Below are 26,336 nucleotides of genomic sequence, written 5' to 3' on the forward strand. Positions count from 1 at the left end.
CCTGGACGAGAGCCAATCAGCCGACGGGAGCGCGATGATTAATGGCGATGCATTATTGATAATCATAATGATCGTGACCCTCTCGAGGAGCCGCCCAGGCTCAATTTCCCGTAATTCTGCAACCCGAGAGAAAAGGGGCTTTTCCTTTAATCCTCCGCCCATGTCCGCGCCAGAATGTCTCGGCGCAAGCAGTCCAAGCCCCAGCAGCGAAACTCCGAGCACGATGACTCGCCTGCCCCGCCAGACGCCTCCGGTAAGAGTGCCCAGCATGACCCCCGCGCATATCGGCCGCCTCCGGTAAGAGTGCCGAGCACGACCTCCGTGCATATCGGTCTGCCCCGGTAAGAAAGCTTGGCAGGACCCCCGTGTTCCGAGCGAATACCGGCCGCGCTCCCCTCTCGAGACCGCTGTGCGGGTACCGTGCACATCCCTGTTGCCTCCTCCTCCCCCCCTCCCCCTCGTATGCTCCATCTCAGGTATGTCCTGAAGCCAAGCAAAGTTTCAGGGTCGATCCGCGAAGGCGCCCGTTCAAGGCAGACTTTGTTCAATTTGACAATGGAGGCGCGATTTGCTCCCGCGCTTTTTCACAACTTCTGCGACAATTTTGTGAATGTGTTCATCTCATACGCGTTTCTGCATAGTTTAGAGTTGGACGTGTCTCTATAGAAATAATTTGGCGATCCCACCATGGCGATCTCATCACATTCTTCAAACCGCAATTTGTGCGACCTTTCGTCATCCCTGCCTCTCGCAGATGAGTTGAAAACCTGGCTCTGCGCATTTCCGTAAAGTTGCACAAGAATGAGAGTTGTTGGACAGAGAAAGAGGCGGAGGAAGTTAGTGGAGGGGCGGGGGAGAGGAAGACAAAGACAAAGACAAGGACATGTACATATATATATATATATATATATATATATATATATATATATATATATATACATACACTATATAAAATAAATAGTGCATACACAAGTCATGCAAGCGATGTTTGGAAGGAGAGCATTCACGCATTTATTTTTCTAGTGTTTGAATGTTTCTCCCATCAAGGCGGAAGGTGGCTATCTCTTTGTATACCCAATGTACGACTCTCAGTCTCCTCCTGTCTATGTATGTGTGTTTATCCCATCAAGGCGGAAGGTGGCTTCTTCTTTGTATACCAATTGTACGACCATCAGCCTCCTTCTGTCTGTCTATGCATGTTTTGTGAGTATGTTATTAAGCAGCAGTGCCCGCTGTAGTTCGACATGTCATTACGTAAACTATCGGAGAACTGCACAAATGTCGTTTCAGACTTGGCAGATATTTAGTCCAAATGAGCATGAGTTGTCCAATTATTTTTTGAACAAATTAAATTCGTAACATCTTACAAAGTATATCGGCCTGCACAGGAAATCTTGTCTGCACACTCCAAGGCCGGAAAAATGTTTTTGATCTCAAAGGATGCGGAGATAAACACCGTGTGGCTCCTGTAAGTTTGTGTGTGCAGTGGGATATATTCCTGTTCAGTTTGTCTGCAGAATCGTAATAGGCTATTGAATGTAATACGAAATCAAAGCTTGTGAAAGAGAGATATGAAGGACTTGGAAATGGAGTTGCAGGGAATTTTCCTGGATGTGCGTTCCGACTTTAACGCATTCATTACGTACAATTGTTCGGGAGGAGTCTGCAAACAGACGAGTCCCGTTAACTTGTCTCGCACAATGCTATGGACAGCCACAGACAAGAGCACCTCCATTTGTCCAATGATACCACACCTGCACTTTTGAGATAAGCTCTGAGACAATATAAGGTTTGAGTGCTTAGGACACAAATTACGTGTTTACGGCAAATGTAAAGCCGCAGTTTACAATATCGTGATTATAAAGCGTCTACAACAAGCATAAATGCTGTCTTGTTCAAATATCTATAACACAAACTTACAACGCTGTAATGTGCACCAGCATATAATATACAGGCTTGCATGATGTAACAAACTAGATACATACATGGGTAGTGTCAGAGTAAATGCACCAAGTTTACACATACATTAATATAACGAGTTTGATGACTACTTTCCTTGTGGGGTATAACTATTATTGTTTAATAGAGTTGGCGGTACAGTTTGTGTTTCGGAGGGAAGTGATGATGTGCGTTTGCACGTGCCCAGAAATCTCACGCTAAGCAGGGCCACTTGTGCACCCAGCTCCAGACTCGAGTGCGCATTGCACTCATATTGCATGAGTTGAATTAATTTACATTCATTAAATAACTGCACACTCATCAAAAGACTGTGCCCATACAACTTGTAGAGACAGTTTTTTTTAGAGAGGGACAAGACATCGCATAACCCAGATCACAGTCTTGTCTGTTCGGAAAGACTGGCGTCCACCATGCTATGTGTGCTCAGGGTACATTGATCGACCCCGGGAAATGTCGAAAATTCCCGTGGAAATGTGGCGCATGCTCAGAGACCGGCGCAAACTCCGCGACCGTAGTAAACGATTGCCAGCAGCACCAGTGGGGTCAGTTGGGGGAGGGGAGAGCATCTTCACAAGGCCCAAGGGAGTTTAACCCCACTGAGCGGCCCGTCCGGTCCGACCACCGCATTAGGCCCAAGCCCGGGGGTATGTGCAGCACCGGACGAGCACGGCATGAACAGGCCGTAGAATCACGGCAGGAACTTTGAGGGCACTGCACGACTTTAGTCACGGGATTAGGGATACGACCAAGGGAAGGACGCTGAGCCATGGTCTCCAGCTGAGGGTCAGGACATTCCGTCAGAGCCAGGGGACGGGAAATGCCGAATACCATATTTACTTAAATGTTCACACTCGATCACCACTTAAAATGGAAAAATCGCGAGCACAGTGGACAAATCAGTTGCACATCATCACTTTTACTTATGAACGGTGTGATGTACATGGGAAAATTGTGGTGGTAGAGAGGGGTACACGACTCATTTTACTTTACTAACACACAGCATAGCAATTCAAAATACTTTATAAACAATACTTTCGATTATTAAACAATATTTTAGGAAACCATACTTTATAAAACTACACCTTATAAAGCTATACTTTATCCTTTATTAAACCATCCATTACTTCGTTAACCTACACATTAATTGATTAAACTAGAAATTATTAACCCATACTTTCTTAAACTACATTTTACTTTTTTCAACGATACTTTATTAAACTACACTTTATTAAGCTACACTTTATTAAACTATGTATATCACACATTATTAAACTTCTTTTTAAACTACACTTTATAAATGGATGTTTTACTTTATGAAATTATGCATTATTTTCTTAAATTGTACCTTATTTTGTTAAACTACGAGCTGAAGCACCTGGCATTGCCCAGGTAAATTCAATGAAGTATGTATTTAAACATTTCATCCATGACAAATTGAGGAATGTTGGCCTCATGGTTTCATATGAATTACAAATCTTGGGGAATGCAAAATGTGCTTGAACTGCTTTCCGTTCTTTCAACTTTTTATTCATTTTATTTTTTTAATACGACAAATCACGACGACCTCAACATCTTATCTCACAAAACATATTACTCGATCACTCCCAGGAAAATCCCAGGCAGTGAATAAGAACATACTTAAGGCCTGAACACATAAGTGTTATCATAAACCTTGTGTAAAGCAATCTTTTGAATAACAGGTGCACGTGTAAACACTATAATAATGAAATTACACTTGTTGACAACAAATCATTACAACCTCAACCTGCGATATTCACAACACATATTACTCGATCGCTTCCGGGAAAATACCAGGCAGTGTATAAGATCGTACTCACTTGAGGCCTGAACATGTAAGTCTTATAATTAACCTGTGTAAAACAATCTTTTTAATAACAGTGCATGTGTAAACACTATAATAACTAAATTTGTATGAACAACAAATCACTACAACCTCAATATAAGATCCTCACAATAAATATTACTTGATCGCTCCTGGGAGGGGGGAGGGGGGGGGAAATGCAGGCAGTATAAAAGCACAAGACCCAATCAAGGCTTGAAGACCAATTCTCTGATTTGAATTTTTTTATTTCAATATTTTTTTATCCAAACATAGCTCCAAACCTTCCTCTGGATGAAAGAGGAGGCCATGCAAAGATCAGTTGCACTGGTTCCTGCAGGGTCCGAATGCAGAAATAAACAAACAAACAAACACACAAAGTAACTTTCTTCTTTATATATTTGATAGTTTATTAAACCATACTTTATTAAACTATACTATATTAACCACATTTTATTAAACTGTACTTTATGAAACCATACTTTATTAAGCAGTACTTTACTCTATTAAACTATAGTTTATTAAACCATGTGTTCTTCAACTATACTATATTTTGATAAACTATTTTTTACTTTATGAAGTTCCACTTCATCAAACAACACTTTAAACTATGTTTTCGTGAAATTATATTTTATCAAGCATCACTATATTAAACTACACTTTACTTTTTATACCACTCTTTATTAAACAGTACTTTAACTTATTAAATCATACATTATTAAATGATACTTTAAAAAGCTATACTTTTATTTTATTGAACTATACTTTATACTTTCTGAAGCTATACATTATTAAACTGTGGTTTATACTTTATTAAAGCATGCATTATAAAACTACGCCTTAATAAACTATAGTTTACTTTAATAAGCTGTAGTTTTACTTTATTAAATTATACTTTATTATAAACTGTACTGTATACAATATTAAACTAAACTAAATTTTCATTAAAATTACAATGTATTAAGTAAGCTTTACTTTTTTAAACATATTATATTAATCTATACTTTATTAAACTACACCTTATATTTTTTATCAACTTCACTTAATATTTTATAAAGCTCAACTTCACTTTCTTAAACTAGTGTTTAAAATAAATTCACACTTTTCAGCTTTAGATTATACCTTATTAGACCATACTTGATTAAGCCATACATTTTTCTTTTATTACATGATACTTCATTGAGCCATACCATATACTGTACTGTGCTAAAATATATTTTATTAAACTACACTTTATTAAACTGTACGTTATTAAACCATGCTTTATTAAACTGTACTTTATGAAACCATGTTATTAAACTCCTCCTCTTCTTTTTCTTTCGGCTGCTCCTGTTAGGGGTCGCCACAGCGGATCATCCGTATGATCCGCATCATGATTTGGCACATGTTTTACGCCGGATGCCCTTCCTGACGCAACCCTGGTCGCCTCTTACGACACAGGGATATGGTACACCTATTTTAACCGGGGTATACACCGGCCCAGCATACTGGTACTCATTTCGCCGACCTCGGAAGGATGACAGGCTGAGTCAACCCCCTGGTGTATTAATTCAGTGGCCCAACGGGGCTTGAACTCAGGACCTTAAACCATGTTATTAAACTATACTTTCTTAATTACACTTTATTAAATCATATTTTATTAACCTATACTTTATGCCTCCGAAGATCAAACTTAATTAAGCCATACCTAATGCTTTACTCAACTATACTTTATGAAACCATGTTATTAAACTATACTTGCTTGAACTACACTTCATATTTTATTAAACGATTATTTTATTTACTAAATTATACTTTAGAAATCACTAAACCATACTTTGTTATTTAATACTTTATGAAATTAGAATTTACTCTTTTAAACTATGCTTTACACTAAATAATATGCTTTATTAAACTTCACCTTATTAAACTATATTTTACTCTATTAAACTACATTTTACTTTGTTAAACAATAATTTGTGAAACCATACTTTATTAAACCATTCTTTATTAAATGGTACTTTATTAAACTATACTTTATTAAACTGCACATTAAACTGAACATTATTAAAATGAACATTATGAAATTATACTTTCTGAAACTATATTTTATAAAACTATACATTACAAAATATATTTATGAAATCATGCTTTACTTTATTAAACTACAGTTTTTTATCCATATGTTATGAAACTATATTTTAATAAACTACACTTTAATTTGATAAGCTATTTTATATTTTACAATTAAACTACACTTCATCAAACAACACTTCAAACTACACTTTATTATACAGTACTTCACTGAATTACCTTTTCATAAACTCTTCTTCTTCTTCTTCTTCTTTCGGCTGCTCCCGTTAGGGGTCGCCACAGCGGATCATCTGTATGATCCGCATAGTGATTTGGCACAGGTTTTACGCCAGATGCCCTTCCTGACGCAACCCTGGTCGACTCTCGCGACACAGGGATATGGTACACCTATTTTAACCGGGGTATACACCGGCCCAGTACACTGGTACTCATTTCACCAACCTCGGAAGGATGACAGGCTGAGTCAACCCCCTGGTGTATTAATTCAGTGGCCCAACGGGGCTTGAACTCAGGACCTTTTGGATCCCAAGCCACTGCCCTAACCACTGCGCCAACACCAGGCTCTAATTACCTTTTCATAAACTATACTTTATTAAATGATACTTTATGAAACTATACTTTACTTTATTACACCACAGTTTATCAAAGTTTTGATTTGATATACCATGCCCTTCGAGAGCAGTGGTGCTGTTGAAGCAGCATGGGTTAAACTGGGTGGTTTTCCATTGCCTTCTCCACATTGTTTGTCTGTGCTTTATCCTTGAAGTGGTGCTGTTGAAGCAGCATGGGTTAAACTGGGTGGTTTGCCATTGCCTTCTCCACATTGTTTGTCTGTGCTTTATCCTTGAAGTGCATCAAAGTGCTGAGCATCAAACAAGGACACAGTACATACCATTTTGAACATTTTTGGATGATTCAGCTGGGGTTTGAACCACCAACTTCCAAAACTCAGAGCGGACACTCAAAACATTACACCACTGAATCTGGTTATTAAACAATAAATACTCTTCTCTTACTTTATTGAATTATACTTTATTATAAACTATACTGAATTAAACGATGCTTTATTTTATGAAAAAGCATAATGCATTAAACTCTACCTTTAAAAAAACATACTTTACACTTTATTAAATCCTGCTTTATTAATCCATACTTTATCAAGCTACACTTTATATTTTTCAGAAATGACACATAATACTTTCTTAAAATATACTTTACTGTCTTAACCTTGGGTATTAAATTACACCTTACACTTTATAAAATTACACTTTATTAAACTATACTTTATGAAACTGTACCTTATTCAACCATACTTTATGAAACCATGTTATTAAACTCTACTTTCTTCAATTTTACTTTACCAAATGACACTTTATTAAACAATGCTTTATTGCACATACTTCATTAAACTATAATTTACTCTATTCAATGATACTTTACACTTAATAATATACTTTATTAAACCATACTATTTTTAAACTATACTTTACTTTATTTAACTAGCAAATATAACCCATCACTTCGCTGATTGGAATATGAAGGGGGTGAGAAAGAATGAGGGGAAGGATAGAGGAGGGAGAGAGAATGGAGGGGTGGCGGATGGGAGAGAGGGGAGGGAGAAGGAGCAAGGGGGAATGAGGAGGGAGGATGGGTGGGGGAGCTAGGAGAGGTAAGGAAGGGGGGAAGTGTGAGGATGGGGGGAGGTGGGGAGAGTGATGCCTCACCAAACATTGCTTTCCACTCCGGGGGGGGAGGGGAGGGGTTGTTGGGAGCAAGGAGGATTTCCTTTACATTGACTTGTGAGGTCGGCCAGAAAACGTTTTGGGTCCAACTCTTTCATGAACGGGCTGGCCAGGCCTGCGACATTTGACTAAAGGTGATTTGGGTGGGAATTTGTAATTTCGAAACCACGCTGTCGAAACCAGGGCATTTAAGATCATCGGCATCTCCCGCAATGAAGCTGAGTCTTTGGGCCTCTCACTCAATCACCGCAGGTTGGTCGGTGGTCTTTCTGTCTTCTACCGACTCCTCTCCAGCCTTGCCCCCCCTGCTCTCTCTGCGATTTGTCCCCACCACATTTCCACAGGGTGCTCAAGGTCCGCCAACAACCCCCTTCTGGTAAAACTACCAAAATCACGAATCACTGCTCATCTTCACTCTTTCATTCCTCTTTTTTCCCGCCTTTGGAATGAACTTCCTCACTCTATTCTTTCCCATTCTTCCCTCCAGGCTTTCAAAACAGCTGTTCACCACCACCTCTTATCTTCCCCCATCCAAATCCTCGATCTTTTCTACCCCCGATAATCCACCCAAGCCCACTTCCTTAATTTCTCCTGCTTTCCTTCCTGAAAGTCCCTGAAATGTCCATCTTCTCTTCGCCATGTTCCCCGTCCCATCCCCATCCCTCTCCCTTCCACAGTTCACCTAATGTGTCTGTTCCCCACTGTTTTGTCCCTTCCACTCCCGCCCCTCTTGTCTCATGCCTCCTTGCTGTGAGTTGTGCGTTAGCTCTCATACGAGCCTCGAACAAGGTATACAAAAAAAAAAATTATCTCTGGGGGGGGGGGGTGGGGGGTGGGAACGAGGATGGGGGAGAGATTAGGGGAGGGAAATAGGGAGGAGGTAAGCATGAGGGTAAGGGTTCTCAAATGCATTTGGTAGTGAGACTTGTGCAGAAGGAAGGGGGTAGTAGTACAGGTTTAAACGTTTTGGGGTACGTTAAAACAGAACGTTAATGCAGCATGCAGAGACCGCTGGGAGATGTCCATGGGGTGGTGGAGAGGGGAGTGGATTTGAGGGGAGGTGGATGGAAAGCAGCATGATAGGAAGAGAATGCAGTGTGAGGGGAAGAGAATGCGGTGTGAGGGGAAGGGAAGGCAGCGTGAGGGGAGGGGAAGAGAAGGCAGCGCGAGTGGAGGGGAAGGGCGATAAAACACATACAAACTGCAACATTTTATTTTTAACCTCCGGGTTCTCCATAAAACTGGGCGGGAGGATTTAAAACCCATGCTATCTACCTGGCGAAGGCCTGCCTGCATGCCCGCACATGCAGCGACCTTTGCACCCCTCCGGTTAGCTCACTCCGAATCCGATTCGTACATGCTACCCTATGGGGAAGCAGTTTTAAATTCAAAACTAAACCGTCAGTCCTTAATAGTCCCCTCAACAGAAGGGGAGGGGTGGGGGAGCATCAAGCTATACCATACTTTGTTAAAGCACACTTTATTAAACTATACTTTAATAAACTACATATATGCTTCAGATTCTTTAATCCTGTCATATTGGGATCTCTCCCCTATTGTAAACCCATCATCTCTGCATATATTTCCCCCCTTTAGTTGTAATCACTTTGAGTGAACCCAACGTATCCCTTCCAATTTACTATGATCACGTTTTGAGCACAAAGTTGTGTTTTTAGAGCCTGTTCTGTTCTAATATCTTTACTCGCCGAAACCCCGTCACAGACGGATTCCGTTCATTCAACCACCCTCACCAGCTCACCCACACTCGAGGGACATGGACTGGACAGAGCGTGCTTGCCCCCTCCGACTCACCCCCCGCCCCTGCCGCATTTCCCCCCCACCTCCCATCCCCCGCCTTCAATTTGCTTACCCCCGCCCAAAAATTTAATTACCCAGCCCCGGCACCGCCTCTTCACTCCCCGTCACCCATCTCTTGATTCCCCGCCCCAATTGCCCCTGGGCCTCTGCCCCCTGTCCACCCCCTCACACTCAACCCCGCCTAATTCACCCCTGCCCCTGCCCACTAATCCCCCGCCCCATTTCCCCCACCTCCCGCTTTCAATTTGCTTACCCCCACCCAAAAATTTGCTTACCTTGCCCCCCGCCTCTTCACTCCCTGCCCCCGTTTCTTCATCCCCCGCCCCCGCCTCTTCACTCCTCGCCCCCGTCTCAACGAAAAGTGTTTATTCTGCTTCAGAGTTGAAAGTTGACTCTTGCCACTATGTGCTATGCACTCTTACAGGAACGAAGTCTCTTTCAGTCCAAGTCACAGTACCGAGAAAAACGTGACGCGACCGCGAGGAGGAGCACAAAATTGGTCCTTCAGTATTAATATATAGATTCCAAGAGATTGTTTGTCATTGAACTCTGGGCTGCCTCCAATTGTTATTTGTTTGTTATAATACTTCCTGGTATCATCCTGGTACTTGACTTTTTAAAATTTAATTTCTATGTTATTTAGATGAAAACTTTTTGTGAAGATCAAAGGTTTCTCCATGTAAGTGTCCAATATAATATATGACGACTACTACAACTACTACTACAACAACTACTACTACTACTACTTCTTTAACCACTCCAATTAATCACACCTTGTGAGGTCGGCCAGAAAACGTTTTGGGTCCAACTCTTTCATGAACAGGCCAGCCAGGGCTGCAACATTTGACTGAAGGTGATTTGGGTGGCAATTGGTAATTTATTCAGGGTGCTCGTGATAACTCAGCTACTTTTCATGAAAGACACTGTTTAGTCTTGACGTCATCATGTTAGCAGAAGGGACACCCGGCCTAAAATCAATCCAAGGGACGGTGCACTTTGTGATGGTATGGTGAACAACAACCTGCCTGTGAAGTACAAATTGGACAGTTTATAGGTAGGTTAGGACTTCAACATGTACAGTCAACCCCCGCTTCATCGCGGTTCACCTATCGCGCCCCCGGTTCATCGCGGGTTTTCCCTTGGAACGGAACTAATTTTTTTCTGCGGATTCCCCAGTACATCGCGGGAATGATATATAAAATATAAATTATTTAAGCAATAAATTATAACGCGTGGTGCTCGACCAGTCACACAACGCACGAGGCAAAGTTTCGCTTGTGAACTTCGAATATTTTCTACGTTTTTTCTCCAAGCCCTACGATGCCGCCCAAATGCCCTGCACCTTCGAAGGCTTCTGGCAAGGAACTGAAGCACCAGAGGAAGGTCCTGGGACGCTCCAGGAGAAGGTTAAGGTGCACGATATATGAAGGGAAGGAAAAAGGTTTGCCGCCTTTGGACGAGCACTGCTCGTACCCAGCACCTCAAAACCTACCAGACCAGACGAGTCGATCTCCGGAACCTCAAACCCAATCAATGCCAAACCGACCAGACAAAACGAGTCGATTTTTTGGGGAGGCGTCCATTCATCGTGGATTTTCACTTAGCGCGGGGAGGTTTGGAACGTAACCCCCGCGAGAAACGGGGAATTACTGTATTATTAAATTGCTGATCAATCCACCCTTCACATGCACAAATGTACATTTAAGATTTGATCACAATCCTCACATGTACTGACCAAAAAAATATATATTATTTTCACGTCAGGGTCAAAAGCTTTTCGTTTATTTTCCATGAACGACTTGTTTACGTGTTCATAGTAAATTTAGGAAGGCAAAATATGGTTTGTTTAAAGGGACCAACATGATGTATTATGGCTGCAATGCAAACCACCTCCCATCAGAAACAACTAAAGTAAGAAATATAAATGAATTTTTACACAAACGATTTTTATTTTGTACAAATATTATAACAAAAGATTACAGCAAATGAAGACTAACCAGGGGATAAGGCGACCTCGTCCTAGTATTTGAGAGCCTTTTGTGGAGGGCGCACAGATCTACTCAGATGTAAACACAATGAGGAAATGTTTGGCACAAATTGCTTTCCTTTATTTTGACTTTTTATAACTACCACAAGCTACCCCCATCCACTCTCCACAATACTTTATATTTGTTAAAACAAAATATTACACAATGGTCATCACGAGTGGACGTGCATTATTTTACTTGTTTTGGAAACCCTTACTGGATGCTATTCGTTTCATGATCTCATACTATCTCACTTATCATCAAAATCTCACAGATTGGGGGCTATATACATCTGTGGAGGACAGGGCAGTATGATGGGGGCATGGGGTGCTAAATAATATATTTGAGGAAAGCAAAAGATGAGGGTACAGCCCCCAGACTTTACTGGCTTAGCACAGCGCTGGTGCTGTTACTTCTACGCAGAAATATTAGTAAATAAGGCCTTTTCGTAAAGGATTGCTATAAGGTCTTCATCAGATACTTCCGTTTGTAGGTTCAAGGAGAATTAGGCATATTAGAATTCTGCATGGTGCTGGGATACTACAGTGCACCATATTTGATTCCTCAGGCACAGAAAATCTGCTTGGCCTGAGAGCATTAGGGGTGACAAACGCGTGCGGTTTTCAGGATAATCATGCTTCGTCTGTCGAGCCGCAGGTTTGGCTCCTTGGCTTGGGCATCGTGGGTGGTCACAAGATCACTGTGCAAACCTTTATCAGCATCAAAAAAAATAAATGAGTAAGCTCCACTTCGTTTCCAAAAGTTCAGTGTTTCTTCTTTGTCGTTTAAAAAAAATTATGTTATCGTACATCAAATGCATATCAACAAGATCAGATGGTAAATATGCATGTTATATTGTATGATTGTGGGATATCACCCTTGATTCATACAGGATTAATGTGTCATCATTTCAATCAAAAAAAATAATGGCATCATCATAGTCATCTTACAGGATTTTTACTTCATCATTTTGATGATATGGGATCGTGGCATCATCCTCTCATTCGTAAAGGACTATAGTGTCATTATCTCAATAATAAAGAATCACAATATTGTCATATCAATCAGATAGTCAGGGCATAGCCCTATTTGACGGATTATATTCTCAGCTATAATCCTATTCATCTTACGAGATCATGGTATCATTGTTTTGATTCCATAATGTCTTGATATAGCTTCGGATTGTAAATTGTGTTGGTACTTTTGATTGTACAGGATGATATCATCATGCTGTTGATTCCAAATAATTATGGCATCATCCTTTCTGTCATATGGGAAATGTCAACCATTTGATTGGGTAGGGTGCTTCTTACTCTTTTTTTTTTGCTGGGGTCACTGCATCCAACCTTTTGCTTCTAGATTATCTTGAGGCTCAAGCTCCAAGCACTCTTTGCATTCGTGAGCAGGACGTTGAGACATGTGCTGTTCTTTTCTTACAGCAGATATGTTATCAGCCTCTCGTTCCTTGTTTTTTATTCCTACCTCTCATAAAGTGTTGCATAACCAAGCTGTTGGGTTCCCTTGGAGCTCTTAGCCCCAAACTGCCATATTCATTTCATCACAATTAATCCACTACTTATTAACATCGACAGACCAAGCTATCCACTCACCTCTACTCCTTTTTCCTCTCTTACCTGTGAAATTGTCTCCAAGTTCATCCCACACTGCCCTTATATCTATTCCTTCCAGCAAGTGGGCAGCCAACATGCCATGTCATGGTACCTACTTGTAATGTATTTTTTCAATTCACTTTCTTTTCAGTTTTGTAATTTTATTTAACTGATCGCTATCCATGTCTTTTGATATGAACTGCTACTCTCAGTGATCTTTTAGATTTGTACGTCACGTTTTTGTTTGTATGTTCTCCACTGTCAATAATTAACTTTCCATTCTCTGCCCTTTCACTCTCCAATAAGTTTCAATCTGTATTAAAAAAAGAATCAACCGCTGCACAACATTGCATTAGCAAAGTGCTGAAGGCGTTTGTTGTTTTTAACAGCCTTATGTGTGGAATCCACAAACTGCAAATGTGAATAGAGAAGGACCGTAAGCACTGTAGTATCTGTCCATGTGAAGGACCAGTCATGGTTGATCATGCAAAGTGTATTTCATCTTTGCTCAATTTGCTGATTGCAAGCAATGTCACAGATGTCACGAGGTATGCCCTGAATAAAGCATCCAGGACATTTAAAGGGTGAGAATGTCCAAAGAATACTTGTGTTAGCCTGCTTTGAGCGCTTTGCTCTGACCATTTATATTAAACTAGCAGGGGTACCCGGCATCACCCGCTGCTGTTCTAATCCTGTTGGCATTTTGAAGAAATCAAATATTTTTTCTATTTTTTTTTGTGTGGGGCCTAAACATTTCCCTACACCCACTAAGGAATGGGGTGAGGGATAATTTAATATTACCTTTCACATAGTTACAAAGGCTGATGCACTATTGAGTGATTTAAAAAAATCTATATATAAAGAAATCCAAATTTATTTTTCAAAATTTTCACTTTTCTTCCCTAAAACACTCCCTGGCACTCACTGATGAACCTCTAGAAATTTTACAAAGATCTGTTTAGCCATCTGTGAGAAAAATGGTGACACAAACACACAGACAGACAGACAGACAAACATCTCCCTTTTGTATACATGGTTCAAATTCCATCGACAATAATGGTTTGTCCATCGTCCTCACCTCAAGAAAATACAAGGAATTATGGATGTGGTAAAATAAAATTTTGGCCTACCAGCCGGCATTGCACTGCTACCCAACACGAATGGCAGATACGCCAGTGGAGATTGAAAAATAAACGCATGGACAAAGTTCATTCAACTTGTGCACATGTAAAATACAACAACACAGAGTAAACTTTGAAAATTGAGCATTACCTCATCTCACAGCATCAGTAAGAACAAAAATAAACAAAAGATACACTCAAAACTTCAAATCATTCAACTCTTATAAACCATTGCCATATGGGGTGAGAAAAAAATTTACTAGCTGATAGAAAGGTCCGTCAGGTGATGCACAACCCACGTGGCATCTGTATCAATCAGATCGATCACTTAAATTATCAGAAGCTTCCAAAGCCCTCATTGTATAAGCACATAAGTGGAAGTGCTAAGTCGTCTTTTGCTTACGTTATTATATTTCACGACTTTTGGAGGAAAGACATGCGGATGAAACGAAGAGGAAGAGGTGAGAGACAAGGTGAAAGGGGATTGGAGGACCAGACACATTAGAAGGAGAACAAAACGTGTGCACAAGTGAGGAGGAAAAGTGGGGCTAAGGGTGGAAGTACAAACCCAACATAGATACGGTACATAAATATATACCCGTCTCACCTGAAAACTCACCACAGGTGTCTGTTTATAAATATTTTCTGGCCTCTTAGAACTTATCAAATTATCTTTTCAAATAATCTTTCCTCACTTTTATGATACATACTCCCAGGAAAACCCTCCAAAACCTATTAGTTTGAAATGGCGTGTATTTTTTGGTCTTTCTGTTAATGCCTTAAACTTTTTTTATACTTCCCTGAGAGCCAGGGGTATTGGGTCGAAAGTGGTACTTCGTCAGTGGTGTCAGCACGCAGCTGGGCCAATACCGGGCTGAGTTTCATCACATCCCTACGCAATCTTCTCTTCCCCAACAATAAAAGCCTTCCAGCGTTAATAAGCATGTCTTTTTCCTCATAACAAAACCCTTTAGACCCTGGAAGCATCCTCGTCACTCACCACTGAATTCTTTCAACTGCACTTACATCCTTTCTATGAAAACACAACCAGAACCAAGCACAGTAATCTATGTACGTGCAATCTGATTAGACTTTTTTACAGTGCCAGTGCTCCCTATTTTGACTTGTACATCGTGCGAGGATTGTATTTGCCTTCTTGGTAGTGAGTAATGCTGTTTGGTACTGAGCTGTCTTTTTTGAGAAATTCTTCAAAAAATATACTCCTAAGTCCTTTGAACAACAACAATTGACTGTGACATGCAGATGTAGAATTACCTCTGTCACCAAAGGTGGACGGAGGTTATATTTTCACCTCTGTCTGTCTGTTTATGAGCATGACATCTCAAAAAGTTGTGGATGGATTAGGACAAAACTTGGTGGACAGGACGGTTGGGTGTGTGACAAGGACTAATTGTTTAGATTTTGTTGAAGATCCGGATCCGAGAATTTTGAAGTCATTGTTCACCATTAAATGATACAGCCAAAAACTACATATAGCATGACATTTCAAAAAGTTATGGACAGATTTTGACGAAACTTGGTGGACAGGTTGGGTGTGTGACAAGGACTAATTGATTTGATTTGGTGAAGATCCAAATCTGGATGCGGATATGAGAATTTTATCTTTTCGAGCGATTCTTCACCGTTGAGAGATCGGGCCAAAAATGACATACAGCATGATATTTCAAACACAAAGTTGTGGATGGATTATGACAGAACTAGGTGGATGAGTTGGGTAGATGACAAGAACAAGCTGATTAGATTTTGGTTCAGGTCCAGGTGCAGATCCGGCCTATCAGTGAATACAAAACGTACACTGTTCACCCTGGCGGAGGTATGTGCTCTACCGAGTGCCGTTGTAATTACCGATGCAATAAAGGAGATGTATTGTCCTATGCTTTGACAATTTCTTGCACACTTCAAAACAATACCTGAAATTGTATTTTTAAATTTAATTAGGCTGTTGTTGTAAGACTCTAATCCCCAATATTGTAAAGATAATGTGTGTGGCAAAACAAGTTGCATGAAGGGCATGATAGAGGCAGCACAAGAGGAAATAAGCACAAGGAAGGCATGGGAAGAAAATGGGTGAGAGAGTGAGGTGGATCAGTAAGGAAGAAGAAAGGCAATAGAGGAGGGGGCAGTAATAAGGGAATGAGAGAAAGGAGGGTGTGGGGGATGTGTGCAACCCTTTGACACATTCCAGGTGGATTCCTGCATGTAGAATCTCTTGCACTATCTGTCATCTCATCTCTTAAGAAGCCAAAAGCCTGGGGGAGCCCTCCAGGAGTTGAGGAAGGCATAAGCATAGTGTCCAGTTTCAAAGTGACAATACATGGAGGTTTTTGTTTTGGTCCAGTGCTAAGTTGTTGTGAAGCACAAGGAAGGCATAAGGGTAAAAGAGGAATCATAACCTAACTTTCTCTGAGCATATTCAGTTGATTCAATTCAGTGATGGTGATCTTAAGATCCGTAATTTTATGATTTTATGATTTTATGAATATGATGACATGGTTTGGCAGAAATTTTATTTTGAGTCCGACAGAATTCGATTTATTTAGTGCATCTGGAAGAAGAAAATTTGGAGCAGGTTGCAGGCCGTACCGACTTTGGAACTCGGAGGCTTGTACACGTGATGCTTTGAAGTCCTAAACCGTATATGTAACACTGAGTTGCTGCACTGGTCCTGGATGCCTGGTATAAACTCAGGCCTTGTCACCAAGGTTAACTTCCATTGCATGAAACATGTGGTGTTTGAGTGGAAACAAACTTGCCAGTAGGATTAATTTGCCGAACAGATCTCACAGCTCATAAGACATTCATAAACTTGTTGATCATTCGATTACAGTTTGCATGTTTGTCTAACATTTATTGACTTATTCGAAAATCATGGCATCGTCTGTTATTTTGGAAAGTGTGACGATAAGCTTGTTATTTTCTAGAATGTATAATTTTATGCAGATGGGGAGGGGAAAGGGATGCGGGGGGAGGGGGGGCAGGTTTCTAACGCAATGAGCAAGTTGCTACATCGTTCATGATTATCGGGCCTCACAGCACATATATGCAGGTCATCTTTGAGATAACTACATTCTGCTAATACACCAACACCACCCATTGCAAATGTGATGCATGTTGTGCTAGAGATCCTGTTGGTAGATTTCTGGGAACCTCTTTGGATATATTTCCCTCTTACTTTTTATGTGTCAGTCACTGCTTATGGAAGGGTTGACAAACCGACCAACAGGGTAGAAGGGTGCTGGTATACAATGCACAAACATACAGGCAAACATCATCAGTATCAAAAAGCAGAGCCACAGGCAGCGAGCCGTGTAAAGTAAGCGAAAGTAAAAGAGACCATCAAGGGAGACGGAATGAGATGGTGATAGGTTGCAGTCTTGAGACTGAAGAGAAGAGTGAGACAGGGCAGACACAGGGAGGTGGTTCCATCGATATAAAAGAGGAATTAATAATGAACAATTGGAGAGGGTAGAAGAAGGAATGGGCTACACAATGAGTATGTGCAACCCAGTGGGGAAGGTGAGCGCCAAAGGGCAAGAGGAGCAACACCAGATAGAAGGAGATGGAGCACTGCCTGCTCGCGATGATATAGAAGCTCCTTACAAGTTATCGTTTGTCTCGGTTACCCTTAATCGATGTACTACGGTATATATTAACTTCCGGGGCAAGTTAGTGGAAAAGGAGTATGATATGCTCTTGTTCTTTATGCAGCTGATAATATAATATCAGATTTTAAGAAAGAGGACCAAAAAATATATGTACATCAGAAACACTGATTTACCTATTTGCAAGCATGCACATCTTTGAGTTTTAATTTCACGTTTAAAAAAACTCAATCACAACAATCTCTGTAAAAGCAAAGAGTGTGTGGAATGTTTTTAACAGCCTCTGTTTTATATACAATGCACACTTGCATAATTTTACCCTTGTTAACATTCTTACCCCTACACAGGTAGCTTTCAGGATGAACCTCCTTGCCTCTCTACACCATGTATCTGCATCCTGTGCTGTGCCGAGTTTCCCAGTTCCCAGTCGCTGCTGCGCCACCAGGTGGGATGCTCACAGACACAGCAACGGGTGCTAATGATGCCTGAAGACTCGGCCTCACCCGGAGCACAAGTCCACTCCAGGCCAAATAGTCCTGGCAATGGAACAAGCTTGGAGGTGGAGGATACTTCTTGCAACAGAACAGAACCAAGCTTTGAGAGAATGGATATGACAGTTTATGAAAAAGAAGAAGAAGAAGAAGGGCCAAAAGATATGGAAACGGATGCAGAAACTGTGAAACAGCAAGCAGGAAATGAAGTCACCCTTGAAGTTTTAGAAGGCACTAAAGTGGCAATGGCACAGGTAACACGAACTGCAGAAGACAGCAGGAATGTTGACAGGGCTGTGACAGGTTTCCCTCTCATTCTTGAACAGCTGTCAGCCTTGCAACATCAGCAGCTGCAGCAGCTTCAGCTTCTCGAGCAGCTCCGCAACCAATTAACTCTCCTCGCTCCAGCCGCCATATTTGGGCCTTTGCAGACTGAACCATTGCTGCTTGCACACACTCCTGGCACAAAGACTGGGCAATTAGCCGAGAGTGTGCCGGAAAATCGGGCAAATAATCATTCAACAACTCTCATCAGCCATCTTGGACCACTGAAGGATGAACTGTCAATGTCCACAGCAGACAGTAGCAAGAATACATACCAAGCTCCAGATGGCCCTGATCACTTGGCAGTCAGGATACCAAATGTTATAGATCGTGAAAACAGCGCAGTAGCAGATAATAATGGAAATGTGTTGCCTCAGTCAACAAGTCCTTCATGCGGCTTTTCTTCAACAAAGGAACAAGGCCAAAGCACAGGGCTTATTGGTGTTACACCAAACTTTCTATTTGGGTCAAGGATTCCTCAGTCACTGCAGCCTTCTGACACCACATTTCCTAACCCATTGACCAGCATGGCAGCTGTGGCTATGGTGCAAAGTCCACTGGGGAAACCAGGGACAAAAATGAAAGCTGCAATATCACGACCAGAGAGCAAATGTGGTGCAGATGATGGCTTCTTTAAGCACAAGTGTCGCTTCTGTTCCAAGGTGTTTGGTAGTGACAGTGCCTTACAGATTCACCTGCGATCACATACAGGTGAGAGACCCTTCAAATGCAACATTTGTGGAAACAGGTTTTCAACCAAAGGGAACTTGAAGGTCCACTTTCACAGGCACAAAGACCGATACCCATACATACAAATGAACCCTTTCCCTGTCCCTGAACACCTTGATCACATCCCAACAAGCTCTGGAATTCCATATGGAATGTCAATGATGCCAGAAACTTCCGCTTCTGACACCACACCAACCACACTTTCAACAGGCTCCTCATGGCTAGATGACTGCAAACCACCTGCTTTCAGCCCTATTCCATCATTGCTTACATTCCGTGACATGGCTGGTAATAACCAGTCTAATAAAGGTTGTTCCAGCTTTGGATTCGTATCCAAGAGCGAGACGACGACTCCTGCTGCTTCACCCTCTGTCATTGCTTCCAATTCCACTGAAGAGACCAACCAAGACAGTCCTAATGCTCTGCAGATGACACCCACACTGTCATTTCCAACAATAACACAGCAGCCTGCTACTGTCAGAGAATCTGAGAATGTAGGTGGTTTGTCATTTGTAGATGAAGAAGTTGCCTCGAGCCGTGCACCATCGACTGCCTCAGTTGATTCAATATGTCGCCTGTCCTTCAGTTGTACCGAAGAAAGTGATGTAACCCGGTCTCGATTCCCATTTATCGGTGCCGATGGTTTCTTGGAAAAGGATTCCGAAAGTGGTGGGAAAAATGGAAATAGCATTGGAAGCAGTGGGCCTTCTGAAACATCCAAGTTGCAGCGGCTTGTGGAGACAATTAACCAGAAAATGGGTGGTGAGGGTAGCCAGTGTACTGTGTGTCAACGAGTACTCAGTTGCCCAAATGCGCTGCGTATGCACCATCGCATGCATACGGGCGAACGGCCATACCTTTGCAAGGTTTGTGGTCGTGCTTTCACGACCAAAGGTAACCTGAAAACACACTATGATGTCCACCGCGCCAAACCAGAGACGTTTGGGCCTCTTGCCTCGTGCCCAATTTGCCAGAAAGGTTTCTCTAATGCCCTGCTACTCCAGCATCACGTGCGGATGCACGTGATGGGTAAGATTTCAGCTCCTGGATCTATGGAAACCGAAGGAATACTCTGCAATGAGTACGAGTCAGAACCAGTTTCTATTATTTCGGAGAGTGGAAGGCTATCTTTTGCCATTCACACTTCGAAACCTCCACAGTCCCCTCCAAAGGAACCTTCACCTCAAATGATGCAGTCTCCACTGAAATGTGATACTACGCTGGCAGAGTGTAGCGTCAAACAGCAGGAAGGTGATGGACTCTGTGAAATCTCCCGCCTCTCAGAGAGCCCTTGCAGCTCTGGTTCAGCTGCATCCCTGCTTCCATCATCACCCTTAGACCATTGGAGTGATCGTCGACAGCTACCCTCTCCAAACCAATATGACAACATGCCAGGGAGGCCAGAGAGCAATCGCCAGTGCTCACCAGGTCCCACGAGTGAAAGTGGGCTCAGTTTCATTCCTGGAACTTTTTGCAAGACTGTATTTTCAAATGAAGACAATGGAGAAAACATGGTTGGAAGAGCTGCAGGTTTGTGCATTATTGGTGAAGTACATATTATATTCCATGTCATTATATCTGTGATTGGTTATTAGTGTGCAACAAATTTGACGGTTATGAAAATTCAAGATAGAATGGATCTCAATTTTGAGTGTAATTGAAGATGTTGCATTGAACCTCTTGTTTTAAATTGAAAATAAATTTAAAGCTATTTTTCTGGGTGAACCTACTTTTGTTTTAGTGTTTAAAAATGGGACAATATTCATTTTCACTTGCATTTAGCTTCCAGCTGCAAGTTGCATCTTCTTTATTTTATAGATATATATATTTTTTTTACAGGTTTCAAGCTCAATCCCACACAGGCATTCGCTATGCCCGACAACGCCACCGCTCGAATAACCAACGAAATGCAGGAGAATCAGAATGATGCTCCACGACACATTCAGAACCTTCCTACAAATGTCATCACGGCCATAGCCAGCACCACTGCATCTATCGCACCAGCACGACGTACAGCCAAGCAACACCTTTGTCTCACATGTGGAAAGCCATTTTCTTCATCGAGCGCACTGCAGATTCATGAGCGCACTCATACTGGTGAAAAGCCCTTTGGGTGCAGCATCTGTGGCCGTGCCTTCACCACAAAAGGGAACCTTAAGGTTTGCAGGCAGTAAACCAATAATGAGGTGTTTGTCATATTATGTAATGATAGAAGTCTTGTAATAGGAGCTGGCAGGATGGCAGAGAGGTACGTACACTCATCTCTAAGCTGCCTAGCCTGGGTTAGAATCTCGGCCCAGCTATAAACTGTCACCCCGGTGTTCCACAGGCAGGGTGATTCATCTTAGTGTGTGCCGTCCCTCAAATGGACGTTAAACGGGCGTCCCGGCTGCTGGCATTGGTTGGTGGATGTTAAAGATCCCACGGTGTCCTTTGCAAAGAGTATGAGAGGTATTGCCGGCACCATGACCAATATCCAAATTCCTGCCCTCACCTTAGTTGAACTTCAGGACTGGCCATTCTGTTTGTGAAAGACTTGGGCCAAGCTTCCCTGGCCAACCCTACAATAATTTGGGAATAATTGTGGCCATTAAAAAAGAAGAATAAGAATAAGCAGAAGAAGAGGAATATTAAATAAGAAAGAGATCTTGTGATATATCACACAAAATATATGTCTCTAGTTATTGGAGCTTTGCTTGTTTGATATGCTATGATCACAACAACAATTTTAAATTCATGTGGCTTACAGTTAAATACGCAAAGCGTAACACTAACATCAGAAAGGGTTGTTAGGTCTACCAAACTAGTATCACCAAACCTACTGCAGTATTCAATATATTTACACAAATGCGAGATAATGAGGATCAAAGTAATGTGCTCACCTCTGAGTTCAACCTGCTCGTGAGTACTCTTGGGTAACATACTGCTGGCGATTAAAGATCTAAAATGGACTTGATAAAGCAACGTGGTACCGAAAGTAAGCCCTCACTCTCATTTCAGACGAGACGTACAGAGAGTTTTGATGAGGGCAACGGGCTCAAAGCTGAATATTTTTGAAAGACTAGGATCTTCAATTTACAAAAAGGAGTTGAGGTAGGCCTGACAAATGGGTGGTAGTTTTAGAACAGTGTGCATCAGATGGTAGTTTTCATGAAATTTTGACAGAAGATTATGTTGAAAAGAGAACCCATGAGCAAGCAATTTGTGGTTCAGCAGACGATCCACAGAATGAAGAAAATGAATTAATCGAAAGTGAATGAGTTGTTCGTTAACTAACTCTATTGTGAGTTTCTATCCCCTGGACTCATGTATCTCGAATGGCAATAATTTCATGGCATGGTATGCAGAGGCATCTTCAAAAGTTATCGTCATAACCAGACTCGGTGACGTTATGGTTCGAGCGTCCGTTCTGAATCTGTGAGGTTGGTGGTTTGAATCTGACCTCAGCCGAGTCATACGAAAAACTTTTAAAATGGTACGTGCTGGTTCCTTGGTTGATGCCCAGCATTTAAAAAGGACAAAGCATGCACAAACAAGCATAGGTTGGCAAACTTTGCACAGGCAACTATTGCACTCATATTATTAACTGCTACCAGTGTGGTTCGATAAGCATAAATGGACACCTCTCCCTCTCTTCTCATTCCCTGCAGATTTCAATTGTATGCGAACCCATACACATCATACGTCATTGTGCTCAAATGTAAAGTTATGTTGAAATAATGTTAAAAAACAAAAGTTAAGTGTAAATTTGTATGTGCTGAAAATGGCATTTACTTAAGTGTTACATTTGTGCATCCCAGGTCCATATGGGCACACACATGTGGAACAATGCACCACAACGGCGTGGCCGACGTCTCACCATTGATACACCAGCCGCCATTGCCTTTCTGAGCCCGGAGGCTTCCAAGTTCCCTGACCTATTTGGAAAAGAATTACCTGTCAGGGCTCCACTTGCTCCAACCATTTCAAGCACCACAGCAATCCCCACGCATGACACTAGCTTTTGGAGTCAGTACGCAGCTGTACTTGCACAGAGTGGTTTGGCACTTAAGCCCAAGGAGATCTCTGTCATTCAAAATGGAGCATTTGGTGCAGTTCCTATGAGCCTTTCCTCGAACAGTGGTGGCCCTACGTACGTAGGATTAGCGGCTGGGCTCAGTGTGATTGACAACAAGGCCTCACTGGCACCGGCCGCTTTGCTAGGTCGGCTTGCTGCCGAATCGGTGGCTGTGACCGGAACAAGAGCAGGAGAACCTGAGCGGGAGCTCCTTTGGCTGAATCAAGTTCTACGGTGTCACCGACAAATGGGGCACAAGAACAGGTGGAAGAATCTGTGGGAACTGTGGTCATGGGAGGTGGTGGGAGAAGTGAGGATGATAAGACCATGGTTGACAAAGCATTGATCAATCCCGAAGTTGGACTGAGCCAACGTTTCGTGCGGTTCATGGAGGACAATCGTGAGCTTGGTGTCAATTAGTAAGCGACAGAAGTGGGAACTGAGATTAAGAAAAGGAAAACTGAGAGGATGAAAAACGACACGTGAACGACTGCCAAGGAGTACTTGTGCTGAAACGAGTCGCACTGTTGGCTTTGTCACGAATCCTTACAATAAAGAAACCAGATGTGATGAATTGCTCAGCCAGCTTCGGTCAAGGTGGCGATCCGAGGATGGAGAAGTCAGTCGCCTCGTTCTGGATATAAACTGCAGACTCACAAAGGGTAGGGTTAGGGTTTGTTAATGCACTGAGAATGAATGCCTGGTTTTGTCACTTGGATGCATCTCTGTCACTTTGTTTTTCTTTTTTATGATGTGTTTGTGCTCCGAGTCATTTCCCGTCAGCACAGCTGTAACATATCGGAATAGAAAGCGAGATGCGCTCTGATTCATTTACCGTTGCACCAGTGTTAGCAGCAACCAAGAATATGTCAGACACTGGAGAGCATCATCTGACCACCTTATTACCCTACCGGACTGCATGGTCTGATCTGCTTCATGAAACGTTTGTATTCCCAATGCTGTGAAGGTTTGTCCCGGTGGTGGAAGATTTGTGCGGCACACGCAACACGCACCACGTATCCTCAAAGTCACCACAAATAATGATTTGTATACAACGTGCATGTTCAAGGATTGTAGTGTTGGGACCAAGAGTGGACTTTTGGGAAAAGTAAGCAATTCCAATCATTCAACACGCAACTCCAACAGAGGCACAAAAACCAAAGCTTTCAGCAGAAGTGACTGTCTTTTGCTCAACAGTATATTTCACTTGCACTCATTTCTTCAGAATTATTGCCCCGGTTGCAAGTGTTCATTTTTTATTTTTTAAAATCTTTATTCCCACGCCTTCAGGCATTTTCTAACCTGTAAATCTGTTTGTGATGCTGTCATAGTAATTCATCTGTTGCATTGGATGCATCATGATCCAACTTCAAGGCTCTTCAACCACTTTTCATGGCACTTTCCTGTGGTCACTGACATTAATTTTAACTCGTAATACTACACCGTGGGATGTATCGTTGCAAAAGCTTCAAGTCCTTCTTTTAGTGACCGTGTAATTAATTTTTCATTCAATCTACCTCGTCGTATTGTTACATTGTCAATGTGCTCTCCTCCCAAGTCCACTAGCGATCTATCCACTTATCACTTATCCCATCCCATCCTACTCTCTCTCTCTCTCTCTCTCTCTCTCTCTCTCTCTCTCTCTCTCTCTCTCTCTCTCTCTCTCTCTCTCTCTCTCTCTCTCTCTCTCTCTCTCTCTCTCTCTCTCTCTCTCTCTCTCTCTCTCTCTCTCTCTCTCTCTCTCTCTCTCTCTCTCTCTCTGAGTGTTCATTTTAATTTCGATGTCCTCTTTTTATCGCATTTGTCTCGATCGTTTTCCAGAAGGCATACTGAAAATAATGTAAGACGTACAAACCTACCCGCAGAGTGTTTTTCATGAAGGATCTCTTTGTTTAGTCCCTTTTTTGTTGCTGTTGTTACAATAGGTGTTAGCCACAGTTGCAGTTTTAATCGTTGCTGTGTTTTTAACTACTCGATGCACTTCTCAACTGGACATTGTCGATGCAACGGGCAATGAGAAGAAAAACAACAACTTTCATTTGTGTTATCGAGCATTGCACCGAGTACTGTAAGAAAATGCGGACAGAGAAATTTGTTTGAGGCAAAATCACATGACGCCAGTAATTTTGTTCTCATTGCACATATCAATAAGGTAAAAACATTTAATCAACAACAGGTATAGTGGATAAACCTTGGATGTGAAGCTATGTTATTACACTGCATTGGTGATAACCAAACTTTCGCTCTCTCGATGGCGAGTGGACGATGCGGAGAGGATTAGGCCGAGTCGCGTCCTATCTCTTTGGCAAAACGGACACAATTTGAACATACCAGTATCTGGTAGCTCCGTTGGCCCACCTTCCATGGATACATCAATTTTCCATGAACGAACAGGTACGACCTAAGCATTTTTCCTGGTTATTAACTCAAAGAAAATAAAAGTCTCGTTCTGTGCTCCCACTTTTGTTAACAATATCTGATATTGTTGGATGAATTGTGTTCATGCTCTGAAATTGCATAACGTTGTTCCCACTGCCTTGTACCGTTCATGCTGAAGTAAGCAAACCAAGAAGTCGGAAATTCCACTTCACCATGCAACAACATAAAGAGACTGCACTATTAAATAATTACTTTTACTATCAAAAATCACAGAAATCATTACACTTGGCAATAAAAATGAACAATCCTGATAAAAATGTGTGTAAGTGTTACCAAGTTATTAAACTTTAATGTTCCCTACCCTCCAACAACCAACCTCATCTGCATCGGGGGATTGCTGCAGAGCCCCCCAATATGGATGGCACCCGTTTGGGAATGCTGGACTTGGGCCTGGAAATCTGCAACGATCAGCAAAAGCTTGGTTAAGACCTTGCCATTAAAAGCATGGAAGAGCACAAATGTGTCGGCAACTCAATCCGTCCA

The 26,336-nt window shown here is 41.9% G+C and overlaps 1 protein-coding gene across 2 annotated transcripts; it reads left to right on the forward strand.

Moving 5' to 3' along the window:
• The first annotated feature begins 25 nt into the window (after nt 1-25).
• Nucleotides 26-26,120, forward strand: LOC147023990 (sal-like protein 3). Of its 2 annotated transcripts, none has more exons than XM_085890109.1 (4): nt 26-253; nt 18,161-20,887; nt 21,197-21,516; nt 23,158-26,120. In XM_085890109.1, exons 1-4 carry the CDS (start codon nt 175-177, stop codon nt 23,758-23,760), a joined length of 3,729 nt encoding a protein of 1,242 aa, XP_085746235.1. In that variant the 5' UTR covers nt 26-174; the 3' UTR covers nt 23,761-26,120. The 2 variants fall into 2 exon arrangements, with proteins under 2 accessions (XP_085746235.1, XP_085746236.1); XM_085890110.1 differs by having other exon boundaries at nt 186-253; nt 18,165-20,887.
• The last annotated feature ends 216 nt before the right edge of the window (nt 26,121-26,336 follow it).

The sequence above is a fragment of the Eptatretus burgeri genome, chromosome 7 (genome assembly GCF_056783735.1).
Source record: "Eptatretus burgeri isolate ZD-2024b chromosome 7, Ebu_testis_v1, whole genome shotgun sequence".
Classification (NCBI taxonomy): domain Eukaryota; kingdom Metazoa; phylum Chordata; class Myxini; order Myxiniformes; family Myxinidae; genus Eptatretus; species Eptatretus burgeri.